We start from the raw sequence: 26389 nt of genomic DNA on the forward strand, positions 1-26389 counted from the left end.
GTAGTGGGTGAGGGGATGGGGTGAGGGGGGTAGTGGTGAGGGGAGGGGGTGAGGGGGGTAGTGGTGAGGGGAGGGGGGGTGAGGGGGGTTAGTGGTGAGGGGAGGGGGTGAGGGGGGTAGTGGTGAGGGAGGGGGTGAGGGGGGTAGTGGTGAGGGGAGGGGGTGAGGGGGGGTAGTGGTGAGGGAGGGGGGTGAGGGAGGTTAGTGGTGAGGGGAGGGGGTGAGGGGGGTAGTGTGAGGGAGGGGGTGAGGGGGGGTAGGGGTGAGGGGAGGGGGTGAGGGGGTTAGTGGTGAGGGGAGGGGTTGAGGGGGGTAGTGGTGAGGGGGTAGTGGTGAGGGAGGGGTGAGGGGGGTAGTGGTGAGGGGAGGGGGGGGAGGGGGGTTAGTGGTGAGGGGAGGGGGTGAGGGGGGTAGTGGTGAGGGGAGGGGGTGAGGGGGGTAGTGGTGAGGGGAGGGGGTGAGGGGGGGTAGTGGTGAGAGGAGGGGGTGAGGGGGGTAGTGGTGAGGAGAGGGGGTGAGGGGGGTTAGTGGTGAGGGGAGGGGGTGAGGGGGGGGGTAGTAGTGAGGAGAGGGGGTGAGGGGGGTAGTGGTGAGGTGAGGGGGGTGAGGGGGGTAGTAGTGAGGGGAGGGGGTGAGGGGGGTTAGTGGTGAGAGGAGGGGGTGAGGGGGGTAGTGGTGAGGAGAGGGGGTGAGGGGGGTAGTGGTGAGGGGAGGGGGGTGAGGGGGGTAGTAGTGAGGGGAGGGGGTGAGGGGGGTAGTGGTGAGGGAGGGGGGTGAGGGGGTTAGTGGTGAGGGGAGGGGGTGAGGGGGGATAGTGGTGAGGGGAGGGGTGAGGGGGGATAGTGGTGAGGGGAGGGGTGAGGGGGTTAGTGGTGAGGGGAGGGGGTGAGGGGGGATAGTGGTGAGGGGAGGGGGTGAGGGGGTTAGTGGTGAGGGGAGGGGGTGAGGGGGGGGTAGTGGTGAGGGGAGGGGGTGAGGGGGGTAGTGGTGAGGGGAGGGGTGAGGGGGTTAGTGGTGAGGGGGTGAGGGGGGATAGTAGTGAGGGGAGGGGGTGAGGGGGGATAGTAGTGAGGGGAGGGGTGAGGGGGTAATGGGCGTAATTATTGGTGAGAGAAGGAGAATGAGGGGATGAAGGGGGGGAGCGTGAGCTTTAGGGGGGCGATGGTGAGTAGAAAGGAGGGCGGGGGGAGGGAGGAATGCGGAGATAAGGGGGGGGGGGTAGTGGTGAGGGGGGAGGGGGTGAGGGGGTGAGGGGAGGGGGGTGAGGGGAGGGGGGTGAAGGGAGGGGGTGAAAGGGCGACGGATCCCAACATCTTCAGGGGCTGGTCAACGTGCTTGTCGGCTACGCCAAGCTCGCCATTTACAGGGCGAGGAAGGTGGCCCTGGAGGGGAAACGTCCGGCCAGCAGCCTGGGCATCTTCCGCGCTCTGGTCGGAGCCAGGGTGTGGCTGGAGTTCCGCCATGCGCGGCTGACCCACGCCGTGCCGGCCTTCAAGGAGCAGTGGGCGATGGAGGAGGCCGTGTGCTCCGTGGCAGATGATGGGGAGCTCTGCATGCTGTTATGAGCTACCCGTCGGAGGCCATAGGACTGCGAGGGGGGCGGCGTGAATAACGAGAGAGTGAGCGAGAGAATGAGCGAGAGAGAGAGCGAGTGAGAGAGAGCGAGAGAGCGAGCAAGCGGGAGAGTGAGCGAGAGAGCGAGCGAGCGAGCGAGCGAGCGAGCGAGCGAGGGCTACATAAAGCCCCGTTTTAAAAAATTTAAAAAAAAAAAAAAAAAAAAAAAAAAAAAAAAAAATTACGAAATGATGAACGAAACAAAGTGCCGAATACACCGAGCATCTTCTTGTTTCTACTGATCGTAAAAAAAAAAGGGAAGGGGGTGAAGGGAGGGGGTGAGGGGGGTGAAGGGAGGGGGTGAGGGGAGGGGAGGGGGGTGAGGGGACGGGAGGGAGGGGAGGGGGGGACGGGAGGGAGGGGAGGGGGTGAAGGGAGGGGGGTGAAGGGAGGGGAGTGAGGGGGGTGAAGGGGAGGGGGGTGAAGGGGAGGGGGATGAAGGGAGGGGAGGGGGGTGAAGGGAGGGGAGGGGGGTGAGGGGAGGGAGGGGAGGGGGTGAAGGGAGGGGGGTGAAGGGAGGGGAGTGAGGGGAGGGGAGTGAGGGGAGGGGTGAGGGGGTGAAGGGAGGGGGGTGAAGGGAGGGGAGTGAGGGGAGGGGAGTGAGGGGAGGGGGGTGAGGGGAGGGGGGTGAAGGGAGGGGGTTGAGGGGAGGGGGGTGAGGGGAGGGGGGTGAGGGGAGGGGGGAAAGGTGCGGGAGGACGGGAGGGCGGGGGGGGAAGTGTCGAGGAGTGACACGAGGAGGAGGACATCTTACAACGGCGGGGCTGAGCGTGGCGATGTGGACACGGGGAGAGAGCTCGGGGTGTCAGGAGGATGGACGAGCGAGTTCCGATGGGGATGGTGGATAAAGGATTTTGCAAGGGGGGAGTCCGATGATGATGATGGGGGGGGGGGCAGCAGAGAAGGGCCTGGTGGGAATCAGCAATGGAGAAGCGTGGCCGTCTACGATTCACGTAATGGCTGCAATTATCATTGCGTTCATCACCCCACCCCACCGCAATGGTCAAAGCAGAGTCGTCCAACATCATAATACAATCAAGAGCCGATGTTCAAAGTCAAGTGACCTCCCCACCCCGTGATGCACGAATCACAAACGCCGCTTCATCGGTCCTGAACCACCATCCGCGAATGCAATAATAATAACATCGACTTGGACAGAGTGAAATGTATAAACAACAGCAGCGGTATACCCAGTGTTCAACTTTAGCGTTGACTCTGCCACGTTCCGACGACCGTGCAACGATTTGCGGCATTCCCCACGGTCCAAGTCGCCTCCTGCCACGAGGTGGCGCTCGCCAAACGCACGTGGAGACGTGACCCACTGACATCGATATCACGCGTAAAGTTGCCTTTCAAGAACAATATGGTAAATGTGTGGGGTTTTTTTTGGGGGGGGGGGGGAGGGTTAGATTGCTTACATATAAATGTGTATTCTTTGGGTCTGTCGGTAAAGTCACGCAGATAGGTTCAAATTATTTTGTATTAATTAATAAAAAATAATTTGAACCTATTATTTTTTATTAATAAAAAAAGAATTTGAATCTATCTACGTGACTGATTATTTTTTATTAATTAATAAAGAAATTAAACCTATTATTTTTTTATTAATGAATAAATAATAGGTTTAATTTCTTTATTAATTAATAAAAAATAATGAATAAAACATAATTTGAACCTATCTACGTGACTTTTGATTATTTTTTCTTAATTAATAAAACATAATTTGAACTTATTATTTTTTCTTAATGAAAAAAAATAATTTGAACCTATCTACGTCACTTTTGATTATTTTTTATTAATAAAAAATATTTGAACTTATCTACGTGACTTTACCGAAAGACCCAAATAATATTAATTCCTGCAGTCACGAAAGCTTTAAGTCAAGAAATATAAATGTGTGTCGTGACCAACCATCGCTCCACACGGCCAGTAAGGTTTGTCACTTAGACATAAACCTTTAAAACAGTCTGCATCAGCAGCAGGCCATGCTTTCCCACCTGATGACGGACGCTTGTGTTGCGCCCGAAACGTGATTTAATTTAGTTTTAATTTATTTTATTACATTTTTTACCTACGTGACATCACCAAAAAAAACAAAGAGTATGAATCCTTGCAGTCACGAAAGCTTCTAATCTAGAATTTCAGCCCACCAGTGCGTTTGGACAGTAAATCCACATTTACAAATTGAGTACGACGTTTCGCTGGTAATTACAGCCAGAATCAGGCGATTTGCCAAATTTACTCTCCAACACACGTTTTTTTGTTTACGTGATAAACCTTACTGGCTGCGACGGGTGGTGGGAGGGTTACGACACATTTATACTTACGTGATCTAACCCAAATAACCTTTATTATGAAGACATTGATATGTCTCTGTTCATTGATCATCTTTCTGTATACAATCCAATTTATCATCTTTTCTGCATCATTGACCATGTGCTGTGAAGGGCCCGAAACGTCACCTATTCATGTTTAGATTTTACTTTTAAGGTGCCAGTGTTACTGACGAACGTGTTAAGTTTATTGGTTGTTGCTATGAAGGTCAAATTGCACAAAACGTTGACTTATATTCCTTTTTATGGATTGGGGCCGTTATCATTTACAAATGTTTATTTTTTAAAATGTATATAAACCCAGCAGTTTTTTATTACTAAGAGCTCAGATTTTGGAAGCACACGAGTTAGTTGCTATTTCTAAATATAAAGACTGCAAAGAAACACGCAATTGCATTTATGTACTTCCACTCCCAATGTATACTATGCATAGGAGACAACTCTTGTGCATGGCCTGGTCTTGTCTGTCACAAAAATACTCGAGGCTACCCAAATTACTTTGCTGGGAAATGGTGGCATTGCATGTGGCCTATCATCTAAGAATGTGAAGGCGAGGGTTGGTGAATCACAAAAAATGTGAATTTCCTTTCCATGGGCGTCGAGTTGCCATACCCCGGCTTGCCAGAAAGCGGTACAGCAAATGTTCACTTCCATCTGTCCCGTCTGTGTGAGATTGAGTGTTGCTCCCTCGTACACATCTGTTTTGTCCAGGTCCTCCAGCTTCAACGTGTAAATAAATCATCAATTTGCTGAAAACATCTTAACATATTAGAGAACCACAAAACATGGGGAAATTGTCCGTGGCGTTTCACCACTTGGCCGTCGTCTTCCCGCTTGTCTGTAGTTCGTCATGCCCGAGTCATTTTCTCTTCGGGTGAGCAAATAATGTGCAGCGTGTTACAAGTTCAAATCATTCGTAAACTCGCATTCAGGAAATGGCGACACGGGGACATGGAGATACAAGGGCTTGTGGCAGAATGCCACATGGGGTTTCTTTAGTCATTAGCGACAAAAAACAGGCACATTGTAGGGCCCTCTTTTATGTAATTTGAAGTATCCTTTCCGATATCTGCGTGGAGCAGTGCAACCCTTCGTGTTGTAGAACGGAAGCAGAAATCCCTTCAAGTGGCCGCACACATAAGAGGGCAGTACTTCTCACTGACTCTATATGAGGGTGAGATTTGTCATAACAGTCAAACCGATATATAATTCATACAGCTGGAATTTTTGCCTTATTCAGCACAGAACCAAATTTAACGGAATGTGTTTTTGTGCAATCACTGGTAAACGGGCTGCGAACATCAAATCACTACACTTTTGAGAAGCTGGTTTAATCACAGCTCGACTGCTGCCTGGATCGAACCCAGGATTCTCAGCGGTGCCAGCTCAGCACACTGACTACAAAGTAATAATTTATTTTCTGGAGATATAGGTACATCAATTAGGGGTAATGTCGTTACATAAGATAAAATATCATTTGCAGCCCTGCAATTACTTGCTCATGCCACTGCTGGCAAGAAGGGCCTCTTTTAGCCTACTCTTGCACACTTGAACAAAGGTCTTTTAGCCTTCTCTTACACACTAGAACTCACCACACGCAACCTTCCGATAGACTGTGGTGTAACTATTTATACCGATGAGTGGAGAGGCGGGGCCGAATTTAATAAACTTGCTCCATTGTATCAACTGCCACACCGGGAGATTAAACCGGTGACTTCTGGGTTGGATGTCCAAGTGTGCGAAAAATTACAGCACAGCAGCATCACGTGTCAAATGTACAGGACAGCTGTTAAAACCCTATACTCCACTCAATGCATTCAAATGGGCTGTGTACACTATTATTTGCAACCAGAAAACCCAATAGTTTGAAATAAAGCGGTTAATATTTCCACCATAACAGTATTAGTGTTATCCAACATTCCACAAATGAAACAAGACAACCCTATTTTCAAGCTATTCAACATTTAATGCAGTACTTTAACAGGGGAGCTTTGCTAAAATGTCAATAAAGTATTTTAAGCCACATCTGAAGTTTGAGCAAGTCAATAACAATGGTTCGCGCAACTGTGCTACGAATTTCGTTGACCTGAATTAATTTCATAGTCATGGCTAACATCAGTGGCAAGTGATGTCCTAACCAGTCCTGAGTTTGACCTTCACCAACCTGCGCTGGTCTGGTCAACTAAGGTCATCCACAGCAGTGTATTGACAATGGACTGCACACATCATTTGTATAACAAATTGTTTAAACTACAAATTCATTTACTATTTGACCCCATTTTTATTCACACTAACTTTTAGTATTGTTCTGAATAACTGCTGGAATAAAACTTATTTTTCAGGATTATGGCTTCCGCTATACATCTAAAGTGTCTTGGTAAACCACCTTAATACAAAATCTAAGTTCAAAAAATGCGATTTAGTTACATTATTTTTTTTTGGTGGGCTTATACGTCTCAGTAGGGTGATCCGGCCTGTCATGCTTGTCATGTCCTTCCCTGTGTGAACAAAATCAAATACTGCCATAAAATAATTTATTTGCTACTTGATATGAACATTACGAGCTCCAGATGCAGGCAAAATACAGTCACATCACACATTACATGAGTAATGCAAAATTATAAATTAACTGTGCCTCTTGTAAGATGGATACAAATTACCAATTAGTTTGAAGTGCGTAATTTAGATGCCAGTTACAAATGTCAAGCGATTACACTTTTAAATTACATTTAAACTAAGACAAAGATCCTCCGTATAGCCTTAACAGACTGTTGGGGCAAGTGTTGTTAGCGAGCAGGCCGGCATAGAATATGAGGGAGTGGGTGGCCAGTACCACGCCCGACCGCCTTTGTCTCCCCAGTGGCGATGTTTACACACCGCACCAGGTACCCATTTGAGGCTGAGTCGACCTAGGGGAGGCCCAGAACCGGTGCAGATATTCGTCACTGGTGCCGTGAGCGAGAATCGAACTCGGGTGGCCGGGTTCGTAGCGCAGCACGCTAACCACTAAACTACCGCTCCCCATTACAACATTGTGGGCTATGAACAAGCAATGCGAGCAATACATCTCTACAGATCAAAACTACAAATAAGACTTCACTGGATCTATATGTTATAATACATTTATTAAATTTATTGTAAAATTGCTGGGTGTGTGGAACAATGACCTTAAAGATAAAGGATAAAGATGCAGCCCTGCAATTCATATTCTTTGTTTTTTTTCGGTAAAGTCACGTAGATAGAAACATTCTACAAAATAAAGTGAAGAAAAAGAAAAAACAAAAAAACACTAATGTAGACTGTAGCCTGGTTCTTAATCGTAGTGAGTGTACTGGCAGTCTATAATTTAGACTTATTCTTGGTTCTTTCAGAAATAAAATAAAAACACGACGTTTCGATCACAACACAAGCGGTCGTCATCAGGAAAAGGGGGGTTAGCCTCTAAAGGCACACTGTTTATAAAGGTTTAGAGATGGGCGTAGCCCAAGTGTGTCAGCAGCATGGGCGGGGCAGCTAATGTTAATGTAGGAGAAAACAACGACACTGGCAGTAGGTCCCCACCAATCAAAGGGCCGCCAGGCAATCATTGCACCTCGCTCCACACACCCACACTGCTGATGGTGGAGGTTGACAAGAAAAAAAAATCAAGTCATGACCCAAAGTGGTGGATGACATCTTTCCAATGATTGCTGAGTTTATAACCATCCTCTCGGTTGAAATTGTGTCTGTGTCTGTATATATGGATGGCTTCATGAACAAATCTTTGTCGATCGCCAGTAGGCTTGCAAAGCACCATCATCTTAGATAAATTAATTTCGTGTGAGCCTGCAATTGCTTGCTCATGCCATTGCTTGCTCATGCCATTGCTGGCTGAAGGGCCTTCATTTGAGGGTGTTATAGAGCCCCTATTGATGGTATTTTGCCCTACTCTTCCATGCTGGCCAGACGCCTTCATAGTGGTGGCAGTGTCCACACTGTACAACACCACACGTGACTTTCTGATCGACGGTAGTGTGTAGCCATTTATACTGCTGGGTGGATTGAGGCCGGGGTGAACTGAAGAAATGTGCTCCAAGTCGTTTAAAACTGCCGGAGTCGGGAGATCGGATTTAACTGGTCACCTCTAGATTGCAAGTCCCGTGTGCTAACTATTTGGGGCATGGCAGCGTAAGAAAAGCCTCCACACTGCGGATCGACTTTGCGCTCACCGGTAGCACCGCTTGCAGTATAGGTCCCCATCGCAGCCTCGGCATCTCAGCACGGCGTCCTCATTACAGATGCAGCACCAGGGCAGCTCGTCGTCACTCCCGCTCTCGTTCCCCGACGGCCTGAGGACGGCTGCTGCCACTCCACGGGAGGTCTTCTGCTGCAAGATAAAATGGGGGTGCTTGGTTCGGAAGCTGGGAAACCAAGAGTTTGATTCCCAGTTGCGGTTAAAGTTAGCGGCGAGTGCTACGTAGACCAGTCAGTCGTTGTTCCTACCCCCTTCGCCAACCTGCATTGACCAGGTTGGTGAGGTTTGGTCAAACGGTCCCCATGACTGACACGGCATAGGGATTGACAAAGGGGCTGTCCATGACACAAAGATGTATCATACAAATGCACCACCACTCAGACCTGACGCTCACCTTGTTTGCACCGGCAGCTGAGTTTGGAAGCTGTGAGAACTTTGGACCCTCCAACGCGGTGGCAGCATTGTTGCGTTCAGAGAAACCACTCGCCTTGTCCATTGCCGCCTCTTCTCCAAACTATACCGACAGAAATAACACTGACTACACAGTACTTGGAATGCTGCCGTGGTGGAATGGTTTGTACAATTGGCTTGCAATCCCAGAGGTAGCTAGTTCCATCTCCTAAAATGGCAGTTGATACAATGGGACAAGTTTCTAAACCCCCCTTTCACCACTCCAGCCTCTGTCCAGTTATCAGCATAAATAGGTATGCCACAGTTAGTCAATTGGCAGGTCATGTGTGGTAGGGTAAAGTGTGGGTACTACGGCATTTTTCAAGATGTCTGTCCAGTGTGGAAGGGTAGATCAAATGCCCTCTAGAGCTGCTGTTTGTATTTAGTTTGTTGTCCTTCCCCCGCACCTCCGATTATCACGGTTGGCTACGTACGGTGCAAAAGAAGTTCAACATGCATACATTAGAGCTCCCTCTAGTGGAGGTCCTTCCACAGGCAATGACACGGGTAGGCAAATGCAGGGCTGCACCTTTTCCATTACAGAGTACCTCAAGTACAAAATGCTAACGTGTTAGGAATAGTCTTGGAGTGGCTGGGATCTACCGTGCCCACTGCCATCACAAACCTGCTTCAGTATTCTGCGCACGGTCTTCTCTTCGTTCTCATCTTCGCTGTCAGAATCCACAAAGTTCTGTACAACCACTGTACACAAAGAGGAAAATATATTTGCGATGAATGTGCATATTAAACTTCATTGGCGTGCAACGATCTGTCCCTCCACCCACACACCTGTGATTAGATCAATTGTCACGATTCAACATTACGATTTAATTAAAGAATCGCCTCTTTTTGTCTTGTTATTGCATGACATTTTATTATCCAGAAAAGCCTAGATGAATGTCAAAATGTTTTTTTGACGATTGTCCTCTGCTTAAGTTTTTCAGTAGTGGGTGATACCGCCGTGCATTTTCCCAACTGAATAATTTAGCGGGTCAGTTTTCAAATGTAGCAAATGTGAATCGTGAAGCCGTCACACCCATCCTATTCCTTTATCGAATAAACCGACGGGATATGTAATTGCCACTGTTACGCAGACAGCGTGTATTTTTACGGTTAATTACACCCGCAGCATCAACTCGGTAAGGTTTACATTGAGAGACAGATTGTTGGCCACCCTATAGTTCAAACTTATTTAAAGAGGGGTGCAAAACAAAAACTCAAAGGAAGCATGACACAATGTCAAATAAACTTGAAACAAATGTTAAAACAGAATGAATTACGATCCCATCATCTCATGTCCATTGTGAATTATGCTCTGGTTCTCACCCTCTGCGTTTGCCAAATAGGCAAACTAAAAAAAAAACGCCACTGGCGTTAAGATTACCAACATTTTTTGACCTAAGAATTTTTAAGGGGTGGCTGAGTCTTCATGAGGGAGTGGGGGGGGGGGCTCAATCCCACACCCCCCCCCCCCGCCCCAACGCAATGGGGCAGCTTGTTGGTACCTTTATCAGGGTCATCCCCTTTAAGGGCAGCCAAGCGGCGGGCCACAGCCAATGTGTCGTCTCGGCCACGTGCCTCAAACTCCAACTCTCGCTTGGCTGCAGCCAATACGTTCTTCGTCTCCTGCTCCAGGGCTTTGCTCAAGTCGCCCTCCTCGTCGGCAGCAATGTTCAGCGGGAAGCTGTCATTGGTGCCCTTGTTGAGGTCGTTCATAGCCGTTTTGTCTTTTCAGAAGAGAGAGAAGTATCCGATTACCAGGACAAAACGTCTATGCCAGGCTGAAAAAAATGCACCACTCTTCAAAAAAAACTTTATCATGTACTTTACTGCATGTCAGCAGTGAGTTTCGCATAAAAAAAGAATCAAATTTTTTTTTAATTATTGAAAGACAATTTTGGATATTTTTTTTATATTTTAAGATCAGTTATATTCGGAATTAATTCAACATGCAATCAAAGGTGAAATCACCTGATACTGTGACATTTTTTACATGAAAGGTATGGGCGTTGCATCATTTGAGTAATGTCATACTTTTACATCAATCCAACAGAATAACAAATATTTACAGATCATCCAAAATTTGTAAACTAGGCCTGAATTTGCTGCATGATCCAACGAGCATCTATGCAGCAGACCGCACGTGTGTTCTGTACATGCAAAGCAATAACAATAATGCTAATAATATCTCTGAAGATTCTGGAGTGGCTCATTTACTCACTACAAAATAAAATCACACCCTTCAATATAGCGTCATTACCACCTGCTGATATTTTCAATCAAACATCACAGACAAGTTAAAGTCTCTCCGTGTACAATGCGTTTTACTCACCATCTGACGAGGTCGATTCTGGGTGGAATCTACCATCAATGGCCACCTCTTCTGACATCTGGGTCAGCAGGCTGTTTGCCTGCTCCGTCTGCGTCCTGCTATCTGGTGGCTGGTGAACCTTTATTTACAAACATTCAACACAGGGCTCCTGGTCAAACACATCCATTCAATATTATCTTTAACCTGAGGATGCTACCCCGGGTCGGGAAAATTCAGCCAAGAACCTGTAGCATGTCGTGTGATTTCGCGAACAGTATACGTGGCTAACCTATTTCTACCCAGAATTCGTTATATGCAGTTTGAATTAACTTAATTTCGGTTATGCGGTCAGACGTAGGAAAACAATGTGTACTGTATGCTCAACTCAGCAGGCAGCTGTCACGTGCGGTGCATTGTGGGTTGGGTGACTGTGTGGTTTATGCTCGGTACTTCTGTTTTATATTCCATGGGTGTTTCATATCATATTTCTCCCCCAATCCCCCAAAACAATATTCTCTGTCAAACGTGCTATGAAACAACATTTTCATCAGCTTGAGCTACCACGGTCACATTGCTATCATAAGTAGATGTGATCTAGACATTAAATGCTTCAAGAAAATTACTCTTGAGCATTTTACACCCTTGATGGTACCGATATGACATTTTTGGGCCAATAACTCAAAAGTGCTAACAGCATGCGGCAACACGGTATACTCACGGGTCGGCCAACGGAGCGAGGTGCCGGTCGGCCCTGCAGCTGCGCCAGCCTCTCCTCCATCTCCCTCACGCTCGGCACATCCCGCGAGCCGTCGTCGCGCAGGACGGCCAGACGCTGTTCGATTTCACGCTGGGACGGCACCGAGGAGACTGTGGAAGCACGGCACCTGCCGTTGATCATCACGCAAAGCACTTCTTCCCTTTACAACAAGACTCGCTTGCGTGCTATTTTTACGAGCACTTGAGCGCGCACGTACAGGTACGGGTCTTCAGTCTAGATGTGAAAAGTGACAAAGCATCAACCGCGCGAATCTTCAAGCGGTGATGAGTACAAGACAAGGGGAGCAGCAACCGAAAAGGAGTGACCCCCTCCCTTCCAGCTCGCGGTTCTTACTCGGCTGCACTCCCGCCTTAAGTTTCTCCAGTCTCTCGGCGATCTCCATGTCCTCTGCAGACATCCCCCGCGTGTCGAATGCCGGTCGGCTGGTGCTTGGACCGGCGACCTGTCCCTGCTCCCGTGCCTGCAGTGCCGCCACTCGTCTGGAGGGAGTAACGGCACAGACGATGATCAGCAGTGATCGCTGGAAAAAGGTGCAGTCCTGCAATTGCTCGCTCATGCCACTGCTGAAGAGCCTCCACTTGAGGGCGCTCTACAGAGCCTCCACTTAAGAGGGTATTGTGGTCTCCTCTTACACACTGGCCAGACGTCTTGGAAGAGTTGAGAGTGCTCACACTTTAACCCACCACATGTGAGGTTTTTTTTTAAACTGGGGCCTAAAGATGGCAAGTTGTTAACTACCTCACCTGGTATACAGTAGGTCGTGGGTTCCATCCCGACCCTGATGCCTGTATATTTGGAGTTTGCATGTTTTCACTGTGGATTTTCCGATTTTCCCCTCCACATTTAGAAACACGCATTTAGAGTATTTGGCTGTTATAAATATCCACATGATAAGCTACTATCATTTGTGGCCAAATAGCTTCTGAAAAGGAGTTATATAGCGCAGTGAGCCTTACCTGGTAAAATAAAAATAGTTTAATATACTACTGGGTGGACAGGCTGGGGGATTTAATAAACTTGTCCGAAGGTTTCAAACTTGCTCCAGATCGAATCGAACCTGCAACCTCTGGACGGAAATTCCAGTGCACCCCCGATAAGGATGGTTGGCTACATACGGTGCGAAAGAAGTCCAACATACATACATACATGCAGTATGCTATTTTGAACTTATACAGTGCATAGAGACAACTCTATTATCCAGAGCAAAGGGGGGAAAGCATGGAGTCATGAGTGAGGAGCAGATAACAGAACCGGAGCATGCATCAAAGTTGGGAATGAAGTTGGAATACCGAAATATATATTTTTTAGCACGAATGCTGATAAGCAACAGTCCGTATTTTACGCACTTCTTGTAATTGGCGGGAGGTGAGAGCTCAGGGGTGGGCCGACTTGGAATTCCACCGCCACCCTGCCTGCATTGATTAGAAAGATACACTCAGTATGAACAAATCACTCATGAATATGTACATAAGGAAAACAGAAATATAGTTTTACCAAAGCTTAAATGACAAGGCACATGATGCTGAGCAACGCTAACGAGTAACTAGGTGTAGGTATTAAAGACTGCGTGCCAGAATTCACAAGGTTATTGCGTATTAGCAAAATAACCAGAATACACATTCTTAAATGATTATAATTAATTAAAGCGCTTTTGTCATTCTACTGCGAGATGAAGACCTCTCCAAGCCGTGTCGGGGATCGTTTGGCCATACTTCTTAACGCCACGCTTGCCAGTGCAGGTTGGTGCGGTAACTAAGGCGCCATCCCTCCACCTCAAATTATAATTTATCTGTCAATTACAAATATATCTGCTCATGATGAACCAAGCAGCCCAATATGCTTCACCCGGTTACAGTAAAGAATCCCAGTTCGAATTAAGTCAATTTTACAAGTCTGATGAAATAGATCTCTGGTGTGATTTCGGGTTGTACCGCATGTTGTTCGTCACGATATCAGACGTTTCGCTCTGCGTGCACGGAGCTTCTTCAGTTCCATTTCTGAAGAAGCTCGCAGCGAGTGGAGCGACATGTCATACGTCACACAAACAATGTGCGACACAACGCAAAAACACGAGACAGCAAGTTGTACAGCACAACCACTATATCTATAATTTTATTTTAATAATAACATGCAGATGGCAAAGACGAACACGTTGGTTAATAACGCACTTGGTAAGAACGTCGAAGCACTTGTTGCAAACTTTTTGTGGCTTATCAAACTTGGCCACCGTTGCCGTACGGGAGAGGCAGGAGCCACAGAAGGAACGTCCACAATTCTTGCACCCGTGCTGTTAGCGGACAAGAGTACAGAAAGGGATGGAATTTATTTTTAGTAATTTCAACTTGTAATGCAGCACCGCACAGAATTTACTCTCTAAATAAAATATTTAAAAATACTTTAAAAAAAACATGATTTAATGAAATGTACTGTCCGAGCTGCCCCTCCCCCTGCCCCATTCCCCCATCGCCCCTCCCCTCCTTCCCCCCCCCCGCCCCTGGGCGTGGCTCCCCGAGGCTTTCCGTGCCGTAAGGGACTGTGGTGATTTACAGGCAACGTCAGTTGAGCGTGGACAATTAGAGCCGTTAAAACGATTGTCAAAAAATGTTTTAAATTTTTAATCATAGAATATAGTATTGTCATCAGTATGACATAGCTATACGAAGTTTGCAGTCGATACGACATTGGGAATACGGTTGAAATTGAGTTACAAGAATTTTGGATACAACACATACAGTAAGTTAAATAAAAGCGTGGAAAAAGTTTTTAAATATATTTTGGATTTTTTTTATGATAGAATATAGTGTTGTCATCAGTATGACATAGCTATACGAAGTTTGCAGTCGATACGACATTGGGAATACGGTTGAAATTGAGTTACAAGAATTTTGGATACAACACATACAGTAAGTAAAATAAAAGCGTGTACAAAGTTTTAAAATGTTTTGGATTTTTTTATGATAGAATATCGTGTTGTCATCAGTATGACATACCTATACGAAGTTTGCAGTCAACAGCACATTGGGAAGTGTGTAAAAATTGAGTTACAAGATTTATTTTTTCAGGATACAACAGACGAAGGTGAGTTAAATAACAAAGCGTGTAAATAAAAAATTAACCCGTAAAAACAAAGTTTTTCACTATAAATCCTTTATATGCGTGGCGGCTAGAGTCCTCTCGTCCTCTGGCTTGAGATGGCTGCCACCTATGGGTCAGATGATTGCCTGCCACCATTAAGCAATTGGTAATTAAATATTATTTATTTTTTTCCTAAAAGTGTAAAATTTTGGAAAAAAAATTTCACGAAAATAAATTGTCACGCACAACCAGTCTGTGTGCAAAATGTCAGCTCGATTGGATCACGTGGGTTAAAAACGACCGAAAGATTTGCACAGTCGTAAGCGCGCAAGCAAGCAAGCAAGTGAACTTAATTTAAAGGATTTAAAAAAAGAAAACGATTCAGAGGTGCGAGTTACTACAAACAAGCCAGAAAGGCAGCCACGCTGTGAACCAGCACCACATTCTCCCTCAAGCTCTGTGGATCTTCGTTATATTAAGGCGTTATCAGCCAATTAATGAGCGCCGACACGTGGGAGGACACCGAAACCACCCGGAGAAGCCCCACGTGGGCGAGGGGGGTGGGGACAATACTCTTATCCTATACAGATGGAACAGGTGTGGAGTTCACATTTGATGTACCGCACTCTCCTGACAAGCCAGGGTATGATGGCACCTCGATGCACACAGGGAAAGGGAGTTTGACAACATTTGTGCAATCCATCAACAGTCACTTCCACAATGCTGGATTAAAGCCCACCACCGCCCGGCTTATTACAGAAGTCCTCTTATCCGTGCTGATGAGGGAGACACACTTTGTAGATTCCGATAGATACAAATAATAGATACAAATAAGCCACATTTTCTGCTCAAATCCGCAATTTTTTTTACACATTAAAGGAAGCTGATCGGCAATTATTTATTTCGGGGAAATGCGGATAATGGAATTAATTGGGACCATTTTGCTGCTACGGGATATTAGGTCAGAGTGTAATTCTCCTGTAGTTTTAATATCAAATCATGGTTAAGGTTCAGACACGTAAGTCCAATGGGGCATATCGCTGTCCATGTGTTTTAGTTGGTCAGCAGCAAAACTCACCTCTTTCCTCAATATCGAAAACTTGCACGCACAGCCAAAGCACCGACTGTCCATGTTTTCTGCACGCACACACACACACGGCCACTTTATATGGCAGACAGCACTGCGTGAAAGGTCCCCACCACATTTAGTTTAATCCACAGCACATCTATCAATCCAATTATGGACAAAGTCCTCCCCCTACAATTTAAAATGTCCTTAATTCTCCCCTGAGCACGCGGTCTCGCGAGCTAACGTAGCCGGGCGTGAACTGCAATTACGGCATTGAACGATGATGCCCAATCCGAGGGCATTTAAACAAATTCCTGCGGAGGGAGCTGGTAGGAACGTTGGGTTGCTCGGTCAATGGCCAGGGTCAACGGCGGCGTGGTGTATTCCGCAAATATGCCCCACTGTGAGGGCGGGCACAAGCCGGCGTGAGTAGGTTAAACGTTGAGTTTTATAAGGGCACCACGGGGTGACCAGCCAATGTGCCCACCTCACTCACAAAGTGTTTTGTTGTTGTTGGGCCACTGTGCCCACCTACACCCACAATGTGTGTTGTTGTTGGGTGACTGTGCCCACCTCACCCACACAAAGTGTTGTTGTTGTTGTGCCCACCTCACCCCCACAAAATGTTGTTGTTGGGCCACTGTGCCCACCTCACCCACACAAAGTGTTGTTGTTGTGCCACCTCACCCACAAAGTGTGTGTTGTTGTTGTGCCCACCTCACCCACAAAGTGTGTTGTTGTTGTTTTGCCACCTCACCCACAAAGTGTGTTGTTGTTGTTGTGCCCAGCTCACCCACAAAGTGTGTTGTTGTCGTTTTGCCACCTCACCCACAAAGTGTGTTGTTGTTGTTGTGCCACCTCACCCACAAAGTGTGTGTTGTTGTTGTGCCACCTCACCCACAAAGTGTGTGTTGTTGTTGTGCCCACCTAACTCACACAATGTGTGTTGTTGTTGTGCCCACCTCACCCACAAAGTGTGTGTTGTTGTTGTTGTGCCCACCTCACCCACACAAAGTGTGTGTTGTTGTTGTTGTGCCCACCTCACCCACACAAAGTGTGTTGTTGTTGTGCCCACCTCACCCACAAAGTGTGTGTTGTTGTTGTTGTGCCAACCTAACCCACACAAAGTGTTGTTGTTGTTGTGCCACCTCACCCACAAAGTGTGTGTTGTTGTTGTGCCACCTCACCCACAAAGTGTGTGTGTTGTTGTTGTGCCACCTCACCCACAAAATGTGTTGTTGTGCCACCTCACCCACAAAGTGTTGTTGTTGTTGTGCCCACCTCACCCACAAAGTGTGTGTTGTTGTTGTGCCCACCTCCCCACAAAGTGTGTGTTGTTGTTGTGCCACCTCACCCACAAAGTGTGTTGTTGTTGTTGTTGTGCCACCTCACCCACACAATGCGTGTCTCACTGGACGGCTGCAACTGCGAGCGGGCAAAGCAACCCACCCCCCGATCACGACGCCGTGGGAGCTGCTGTCGGCGTGCCGGAGGGTGAAGGAGGTTGTGAAGGAGGTGGTGAAGGAGGTGGTGAAGGAGGTTGTGAAGGAGGTGGTGAAGGAGGTTGTGAAGGAGGTTAAAGGAGGATCCGACGAGGAGGGGAGGCGCGGGCTGCAGCCGGGAAGCGTCGGCGGCGGAGTTCCACGCCCAGCTGTTGGTGATGGCTATAAAAGGGACCGCGGCGATTTGACCGACGAGTGTCCTCACAACCGGTGTATTTATAAGATTAAAACTTTAAAACTTGAAATTAAATTAGTAATAAATATTGTAAAAAATACTTTTTTTTTTAAACACGCTTTAATGAAATGTACCGTACTAGTAATGGAAGCACTCCACGACTCCAGGAAGTGGCCCCGAGGCTTGCCATAACGTAAGGGACCGTGGTCAATTACAACATCTCCATAGATTTAAAAGGCAAAGTTGTGAATATGTATTTTCTTGGTTCTTTCGGTAAAGTCACGTAGAAGGGAAATAATACAATAATAAAAATATAAAGCAATACAAATTCTCACGTTTCGTGACTTTACCGAAAGAACCAAGAAAATGAATCCCTGCAATCACGAAAGCTTTAAATCAAAATTGTGATGATGTGTCTGTTCAAAATGTTTAGCGTACTTCCCGACATGCAACAAACTTGAAATTTGCCATGTGGGTACTTTCCAGACTGTACACCATGCAAAAATTATAAAAATACACTTTTTGGGGGGGGGGAGCTCAATAATGCATTTATTTTTTTCACCCACACTTGGTGCTGGGTTAAAGGAACTTGCTGCAACTACCACTCCAGAATATTCGACTGCAGCGACCTCTGGGGTTGAGAGTCCAGTGTCATAACCCGTGACACCCCACAGCAAGCTTCCCCCTTGTCATTGTCGAGACTATAAAAGCTTTAACAAAAACACTGATGCCGGTCTCAGAACGTGATTAGCAAAGTCATGGAAGTGTTTCAAAGAGTGTCACTTTATTTCAATGATAATGACTTTGGGTAACATTTGTGGCTTAGTAAGAAGCACATCGGTTCGATTCCTGACTCGGTGGCATTTCTGTGGGGTTTGTGTGTTCTCCCCTTGATGTGTATGGGTTTCCTCCGGGTTCTATGGTTTTCTCTCATAGCTACTCCCCTCCCCCCACCATATGTAACAGATATTGGTCAACATTACCTACAAAAAACTCGATTTGAATTGCACAAAGCAACATCACCCCCCCCCACTGAGGAAAAACTTGCAGGACCCTCATGATAGAGCCTTGAGACTCAAGGTGGCTTTCCTGGGTAAACAAGCAAAAGAAAAGAGCCACATTCTTAGTTGGTGTTCATGCAATGCCAGTACCCAAAGGCTATATTATTATTGTTTTTTTTTTGTTTGATGTAGATACGAACTGAGAATGCTCACATGCATGAATATAAAGTGCAAATAATGAGGACCAAAATGTTTGAAACATAGCAAAAGCGTACGAGCTATACTCTAACAACTAATTATTGTTTAACCTACCATTTTTTTTTAATAATGGAAAGATTATATACGTATTGAAGTTTAAGGTGGTAAAAATATATATTCGGATGACATTTTAACACCCATATCAAAAAATGTGTATCGAATTAATGGGAAATAGTAAAATTGTATTGCAGAATAACATGGGATGGGATATTAAATTACAGCATGTATCTCAAGAATTTACACTTAAACTCACAATACAGAACAATTCCAACTCAACGTTTTCTCAAAATCAGCATACGATATCTGGAAAGGCATAGTTCATGAAACAAATGTCGATCCATTGATATTTATTAAGACATTGTAATACAGTATATAGCAACCCTATTTAAATACAATTAAGGCAACATTTCTTTAAACCTTCAAGTTGTCAAAATATTAAAGTTTTTTTCATATGAAAATAGCAACAATAGACTACAGGTGCCAGCTGTAATCGTTCAAGCAGACACCAAATGTAAGCGATTCCTATGTAAAGGCGCAGTCCTGCAATTGCCTGCTCATGCCACTTCTGGCTGAAGGCCCTCCATTATAGGAAGCCCGAGAGCACCTCTCGTGGTTATTTAGCAGACTCTTCTGCACCGGCTTAATGTCCTGGAAGGTGAGACGACCCACACTTTACCCCACCACAAGCAACCGACCGATTTGCTGCGGTATACTTATTTACACTGCTGGGCGACAGAGGATGGAGGTCAGGGGAGGGGATTTGGTAAACTTGCACCATTGTTTCAATTGCCACGCTTGGATTTTGAACCAGCGACCTCTGGATTGCAAGTCACGTTTGCAAACTATTACACCTGAGCAACATTCCCACCTTTTTGTGTAAATGCGCTTAAATGTTGTTGCAAAGTGTGTCTCATTATTATGCAAGAGGTAGCATACACATGGCAAGGGCTTTTTCACCTATGGCTGATCTTGAGAAGGAATGATGTTGCCAGAGAAGTTGAATACAACAGAAATTTCCAACTTTGTCACATCGCAACATACAAGTTGCTTGTTTTTAACTTCTGCATATTCAGTTGTTACAGGGTTCTCCATAAAAACACCAAAAAAAATTCCCGCAATTTACCCAAATCAGAAAGGTACTTCACTTACATTACGACGCAGAACACACTTAGGTGATAAATATCTCCCTCAGTACTGCACAAGAGTTGCAACTTGTGTGAAATGGCTATAGCAAAAGGTTGTTTAAAAAAAGGCAGCGATTTCCAACCTAAATGAGCATTGTGGTGGTTCTCATCTTCTGTTTACAGCCCTGAGCCAATGGTGAAAATTTCACATTCCTATAGTGGGGTCAATTATATCCAGATGACTTCCCCTACAACATCGTACTAATTTTATGCACCCCGCTGGGTTGATAGGCCGAGTGAAACCCCCAACCAGGACATGATCTCACAGCATTCCAAATGCAAGGTGCTCACTGCTGTCAACTGGCTGTGCATCATGTAGGTTAAAATACATTTTAAGGTTTTAGGGCCGTATTTTTAGTCATGGTTTGGCTCTGGCTTGACGCAGCTGAGCGAAGTTATCTTCAAAGACACATGACTGACTCCGCCATGGCTTAGCTCAGGATCAGCTCATGGAAATCCTGAGCATGGCTAGGACCACGGCCCAGGAGGTGGCTCAAGTTAAGCACAGCTTTGAGCCAGCTCACTCGAGCCAGAGCGAATCCTTAGCCACGCAGTGACTAAGAATACAGGTCTTAATCTCTGCAATGAACCCCCTTTTAAAATATATATTTTTTGGAGAATTTAACAGACTGAAAGCAAAACACTACTTCCATAGCATGTTTCTATTTAACACATTCATATCCCAAACTTGTACATATTTTTCACAACCCTTAGCAAATCACTAATTTACACATTCGAGCGTGGGTTCATCGCATGTGCCTTTTACTCTCCACAAAAAATAAACAAATCATCTCCACACAGCAAATGAATCTGATTCTACACAAACTGCTATGATGAGCAGTATTATTTATTTCAGAATCAAGTCAAAACTTCAAACACGATTTTGAGCAGCCCCACAAAAATTGTCCAAATGAGAGACTCATGCTCGCCTCCCTCCGCACGCTGCTGGGTCTTGGGCCTCGTGGAATCATCTCGCTCGTAATCGTAATCATCTTCATCCCCCGGCCACACCCCGTCGTTGGCAAAGTGGTCCTTGGTTACAGAGACGTCGAGAAGCACTGAGAGGCGAAACTCGCTCTCCGGGTAGAACACGTGTCCGTATATGGCCACCCCGAGTGGCCGATGGAAGGAGGCCGGCACCACGGTAGCGTCGCGGCCGCACGAGGTGGCGGCCAGCTCGTAGTCATCGTACGTCGGGTGCAGCGTCTTGTCCGACACGTAGAGGTCAGCGTCCCCGGTAAGGCTCTCCAGCCACAGCACCAGCTTGCCCGGGTGGTCGGTGCGCAGGCGAGTGAAGTTCCCGCTGCCCACCCGGCCCTCGAACACGTGCAGGAGGCTCCAGTCGGGCGGCCACGTGTCCTCGGCGGCGATGGTCAAACCGGACCAATCGCTGCCGGCACCGTCCCACTCCCCGACAGCCGCCGATGCAGACCTCCCGAGCAACAAGAGGATCGCGAGCAGCGGGACGACCTGTGGCATGATGCGCGCTCTGCTTCTTTGAACCAGCTCCCCGCCAAGACAAGAGAGGTCTTTATTTTCTTGTGCTTTAAATCACATCCTAAGGAGAAGACAAGCAGCGCGTTAGTTTTACAGGGTAAAAGGTGCAGCCCTGCAATTGCTTGCTCACGACACTGCTGATGGAATGCCTGCCACTTGTTGGGGGGCGGGAGTTATAAAGGGGCCCCCTCTTAAGAGGGTATTTTGCATACCGTGTCAACCCATAAATTAGTTTTGTCTATTTGTTTGTGTTTCTCCCTTGTGATGGGACTTTGTAGGATGAAGGTTGATATTTATAAGGGCACGGGGTGACCACCAATAAGGTCTGAATTGGTCTGTAATAAGGTGTGTGCCCATTTATATTGGGGGGGGAGGGGGGGGATAAAACAAAGACTTGCCCCATTGTTCACAACTGCCGCGCTCGGCGATCGAACCGGCCACCATCACGACATCGCAAGAGGATATTTAGACGAGGTTAGAACAAGGCCAGAAGAACGAAAACTCTCGCGTGGGCTTCCTGCTTCAACTTCGAGCTCACCCCGTTTTTACAACCTTTGGGCCAGTGCCAACAACGAAATTCGACCACGGGTTAACGTCCCACGAACGTACAATTATACTGGTAGGAACCTCCTGGTTCCACCAGCCCACAGGGGATGATTGTGTCCGTCGTGCAGGGAGGGGCTGGGTGGGGAGGGTGGGGCTGGGTGGGGAGTGTGGGGCTGGGTGGGGGGTGGGAGGGGTGGGGCTGGGTGGGGAGGGGCTGGTCACACCGTGGTGCCCTTATAAAACTCAACGTTTAACCTACTCACGCCGGCTTGTGCCCGCCCTCACAGTCGGGCATATTTGCGGAATACACCACGTCGCCGTTGACCCTGCAGGCCATTGACCGAGCAACCCAACGTTCCTACCAGCTCCCTCCGCAGGAATGTGTTTTAGTTGGCCACTCCATAAGGGGGGGGGGGGGTGGGGATGATTTGCATTATTATTGAGTCGACCCCTGACTTTCATTGGCCAACGCAGGTAACATGCCACACGGCACTCTCTCGCTACGTGTCACAAGAAACGACGACGCCAAGAGCACAAAGTAGCTCGCACTGCGCCCAAACTCAATCAGACGTCGCAAGTTTAACGCAGATTGGGGGGGTGGGGGGCCTTGAGCTTGGAGAGTTGCTTGTATGGGCCACGACCTCGCGAATCTGCCGACGAAAAAGGACCCCTAAACACTTCACAAAGACACAAATTCGCCGCGTGTAGAGGAGCATTTTAATAAGACTGTCGCAGCAAGTGCACCTATGAAGGCCGGCACGGCATACGGTGGGGGGTGTGAGTGGCCAGCAACGACGCACCGGCCGCCTTTGTCTCCCCCCCCCCCAGTGGCGATGTTTTCACGCACCGGGTACTCATTTGAGGCCGAGTCGACCTAGACGAGGCCCAGGACCGGTTCCGATAATTCGTCACTTGGTGTTGGGTGGCCGTGAACGTGGAGGATCGAACTCGGGTGGTGCGGGTTCGTAGCGCGGCGCGCTAACCGCTGCGCCACCGCTCCCCACTTAATATCTTTGTCGCCCACGTTGGTATACAAAACAAGACATCTGGACCACCACTCCCACCACCACCGGTCTAGGGTACTTGGCCTACTCTTCTTCCTGCGCGGCGGTCAGACGTCCTGGGCGACGGTCGCCACTATTCGACCGGCCGAGGCCTCGCCCCCAACAGGCAACTGCGGACTTCGACACACGAGTCGACGGAGAGGCGGCCAGCCACGCTTACCCCTCGGGCTGCCGCGACGGGAGAACGACGACGGGGAGACGAAGCGCAGCCCCGCAACGGCTTGGGACTCGACGGCGTGGAGGTGATGGAAGCGGTGGCGGCGGCGGCGTCTCGCTCGGCACTGGCAGCGAGGAGGAGGATGAGGAGGCCACGATTACAGGGCCGGGATTTAGGGTCCGTGGTCATTTGCTTTGGTTGGGTACGGAAGCGAACTGCGTTGCAACGTCGTCGACACCGGATTGGTTGTGAAGGGTTGGGGCGGGGCTGGGGGCGGGGCGTGGGGCTGGGGGCGGGGCTGGGGGCGGGGCGTGGGGGCGGGGCGTGGGGGCGGGGCTGGGGGCGGGGCGATAAAGTTAAGACGCGCACGAAGTAATACAGGTAGTCTCCGTATTAATTTTGGAGCTTTCGTGACTGCAGGAATTATTCTTTGGTTCTTTCGGTAAAGTCACGTATCAAGATAAAATAATAAATTAAATAATAGCATACGACGTTTCGATTGCAACACAAGCAATCATCATCAGGTATAAATGAAATAGCAACAAAAAATCTAACCAGAAAACAATAGACAGACATATAAGCAGACAGATATCACCAAGATACATAGAGAGAGTAACACAGGTACAGAGAGGGGGATCGTCTCATTGACATGTAAATTTCTTTCTGTAACCCCTCCCTCTCTCTGCCTCCGCCCCCCTCTGTCTATTTAAGGCCACCCCACAGAGACGATCCCCCTCTCTGTACCTGGGTTGCTCTCTCTATGTATCTTGGTGATATCTGTCTGCTTATATGTCTGTCTATTGTTTTCTGGTTAGATTTTTTGTTGCTATTTCATTTATACCTGATGATGATTGCTTGTGTTGCAATCGAAACGTCGTATGCTATTATTTAATTTATTATTTTATCTTGATACGTGACTTTACCGAAAGAACCAAAGAATAGTCTCCGTATTCTTAGGTTTTTTTCCATAATAAAGGCTCAGTCTTTTATTATGCAGTCTATTCATAGTCTCAAGCCGCACCTTTAATCATTGGAAAGATGTGATTAACCATGCAAAAAAGATTTAACTACACTTATTTGAACCATCTTATTTGACAGAAAACTATTGCAGGTTACCGATGGACAGCCAGTTGTTTCACCAGGTTTAGCTGTCTACCAGGTTTAGCTTTTGTTCTTTTTTCACACTTTTATTATGTAGGCTAGGCGTAGTCACAAACCGAACCTCTCCATAATAAAGGCTCAGTCTTTTGTTATGCAGTCTATTCATAGTCTCAAACTGCACCTTACCATAATAATAAAAAGTGTGCCATCCCTGCCCGTTCCCCCCCCCACTCAACCATTATATATACGGAATGGTATCTCCTGTAATCTCTCATTTACTTGATACAGCTGTCGGGTTGTGACGGTTCCACCTGAAGACGGAAGCTTGTGTTGCCTCCGAAACGTCGTGATTTTTATTTTATTTTACTTTTATAAATTTTAATTTTTTACCTACGTGACTTTACCGAAAAAACCTAAGAATATGAATCCTTGCAGTCACGAAAGCTTCAAATCTAGGTAGTCTCCGATTTACGATGGAGATGCGTTACGACGACCCCATCGTAAGTCGAAAACTAAAATACAATATAGTGAGAATTGTATTTTATTATGTTTTATTTTTATTATGTTATTATTTCCCTTCTACGTGACTTTACCGAAAGAACCAAGAAGAACATGTACCACCAAAACCCTGCAACCATAGCTGGCTGCATGAGTCACTCCACAACAGCAGGAGCATCAGTCGGAGTATCATCATCTGCATGCAGAACATCCCGGCAGCGGCAGCGTCCCAACGTACGAAATGTAAAAATATTTAACAATTTTGTCATATCGATATCGCCATCGTAAGATCGAAATATCGTAAGTCGGACCATCGTAATTCGGGGACTACCTGTAATACTTTTTTTTCGGTAAAGTCACGTAGATAAAAAATAAAATAAATGAAAACAACTAAATTAAATCACAACGTTTCGGGCGCAGTGGGGACAACTTAGCGAAAGCTACGCGATCTGACCCAAAAAAACCTATATTATATTTGCGCGATCTAAACCAAAAAAATCCAACATTAATGGCGTGATCCTCCCCCCTTCCCAAAAACCAAACCTCCAGATTCAAGAGGTGTGTGGATTGTGTTTGCACAAGCCGGCATGAGTAGATTAAACGTTGAGTTTTATAAGGGCACCATGGGGTGACCAGCCCCTCCCCACCCAGTCCCACCCTAACCCACCCAGCCCCTCCTTCCCCACCCAGCCCCTCCCCACCCTCCCCTCCCCACCCTCCCCTCCCCACCAAGCCCCTCCCTCCCCACCCCTCCCATTTTTGGATGCACGATGGACGGACGGACACAATAATCCCCTGTGGGCTGGTGGAACCAGGAGGTTCTTACCAGTAATAGAGACAGTGCCGGATTAAGCTCGTGCGGGGCCTGTAGCATATGTTATAAAGGGGCCCTAAAACAAATAAAAAGCACAAATATTAAAACACAAATGATTAACTTGCATAGTAAAGTAATTGTATTTTTGTCATTTGTTATACAGCCAGATAATACGAGAAATCGCTAACTTTAAACACCCAGTCGTTCGTAAAAGTTGAAGGCAGTATAGTACTATAGTAATAGAGCAAGTGCAGAATCACTGAACCAGAATTGATGGCTTGAAAGCATTTAGCGCGGGGTCCTTGAAAGTGCGGGGCCCGCATCATATGTAGCTACTTTTGCTACTAGGATAATCCGGCACTGAACAGAGAACTTTCTTCATAGAGCGAATCATAGTTGTAGGCTACACTTTCCACCATGGCGGGGGCACATGAGAATGACATTGAGACACGTTTACTGATGCAACATGTTTTTAATGGAAACTAACTAAAGCCAGGTCATGGGCCACGTGCCACCAATACCAATCACGTCCAGCGCTGTGTGTCACCCCATGTGCTGATGGTCACGTGCCGCAAACAATAAAAAAAGCATTTTTTAAGGCTGAGTCGACCTATGAGAGAGCCACCATTGATCCAGACTTCATAGCCCGCCATTGAGTAATACAAGTCCCTCCATGTAAACGAAAATAAATATTTCTTACACAACCCAACAACCTTAGACCCTTCTGA

The 26389-nt window shown here is 47.0% G+C and overlaps 2 protein-coding genes across 9 annotated transcripts; both read right to left on the reverse strand.

Moving 5' to 3' along the window:
• Positions 1-5529: 5529 nt before the first annotated feature.
• ZFYVE19 (zinc finger FYVE-type containing 19) lies at positions 5530-17689 on the reverse strand. Of its 8 annotated transcripts, none has more exons than XM_061549472.1 (12): positions 17257-17689; positions 15874-15932; positions 13889-14007; positions 13067-13132; positions 12054-12199; positions 11661-11809; positions 10964-11081; positions 10137-10358; positions 9257-9333; positions 8576-8695; positions 8156-8310; positions 5530-6445 (listed from the first exon to the last, which is right to left on the reverse strand). In XM_061549472.1, the coding sequence occupies exons 2-12, from the start codon at positions 15925-15927 to the stop codon at positions 6376-6378; spliced, it is 1296 nt and encodes a 431-aa protein (XP_061405456.1). In that variant the 5' UTR covers positions 15928-15932; positions 17257-17689; the 3' UTR covers positions 5530-6375. The 8 variants fall into 8 exon arrangements, with proteins under 8 accessions (XP_061405456.1, XP_061405457.1, XP_061405454.1 ...); XM_061549470.1 differs by having other exon boundaries at positions 5536-6445; positions 8156-8313; positions 17261-17687; XM_061549465.1 differs by having other exon boundaries at positions 5536-6445; positions 8156-8313; positions 17257-17686.
• A 1443-nt stretch (positions 17690-19132) lies between these two features.
• On the reverse strand, positions 19133-23461 carry C10H6orf120 (chromosome 10 C6orf120 homolog). The gene is made up of 2 exons (XM_061549474.1): positions 23252-23461; positions 19133-21542 (listed from the first exon to the last, which is right to left on the reverse strand). Exon 2 carries the CDS (start codon positions 21461-21463, stop codon positions 20843-20845), a length of 621 nt encoding a protein of 206 aa, XP_061405458.1. The 5' UTR covers positions 21464-21542; positions 23252-23461; the 3' UTR covers positions 19133-20842.
• Positions 23462-26389: the final 2928 nt, after the last annotated feature.

The sequence above is a fragment of the Lethenteron reissneri genome, chromosome 10, assembly GCF_015708825.2.
Source record: "Lethenteron reissneri isolate LAM-NWPU_2019-01 chromosome 10, ASM1570882v1, whole genome shotgun sequence".
NCBI classification, from domain to species: Eukaryota; Metazoa; Chordata; class Hyperoartia; order Petromyzontiformes; family Petromyzontidae; genus Lethenteron; species Lethenteron reissneri.

What these genes read in the sequence shown, in the direction of transcription:
- ZFYVE19 (XM_061549470.1), bottom strand. Translation starts at nt 15,927, where the DNA reads ATGGACAGTCGGTGCTTTGGCTGTGCGTGCAAGTTTTCGATATTGAGG. An exon ending in AGGGGATGACCCTGATAAAG is followed by an intron (nt 9,334 to 10,136) that starts GTACCAACAAGC and finishes CTTTGTGTACAG; the next exon opens with TGGTTGTACAGAACTTTGTG. An exon ending in TACTGCAAGCGGTGCTACCG is followed by an intron (nt 6,446 to 8,155) that starts GTGAGCGCAAAG and finishes TTGTTCACACAG; the next exon opens with GGAAGGACATGACAAGCATG.
- C10H6orf120 (XM_061549474.1), bottom strand. Translation starts at nt 21,463, where the DNA reads ATGCCACAGGTCGTCCCGCTGCTCGCGATCCTCTTGTTGCTCGGGAGG.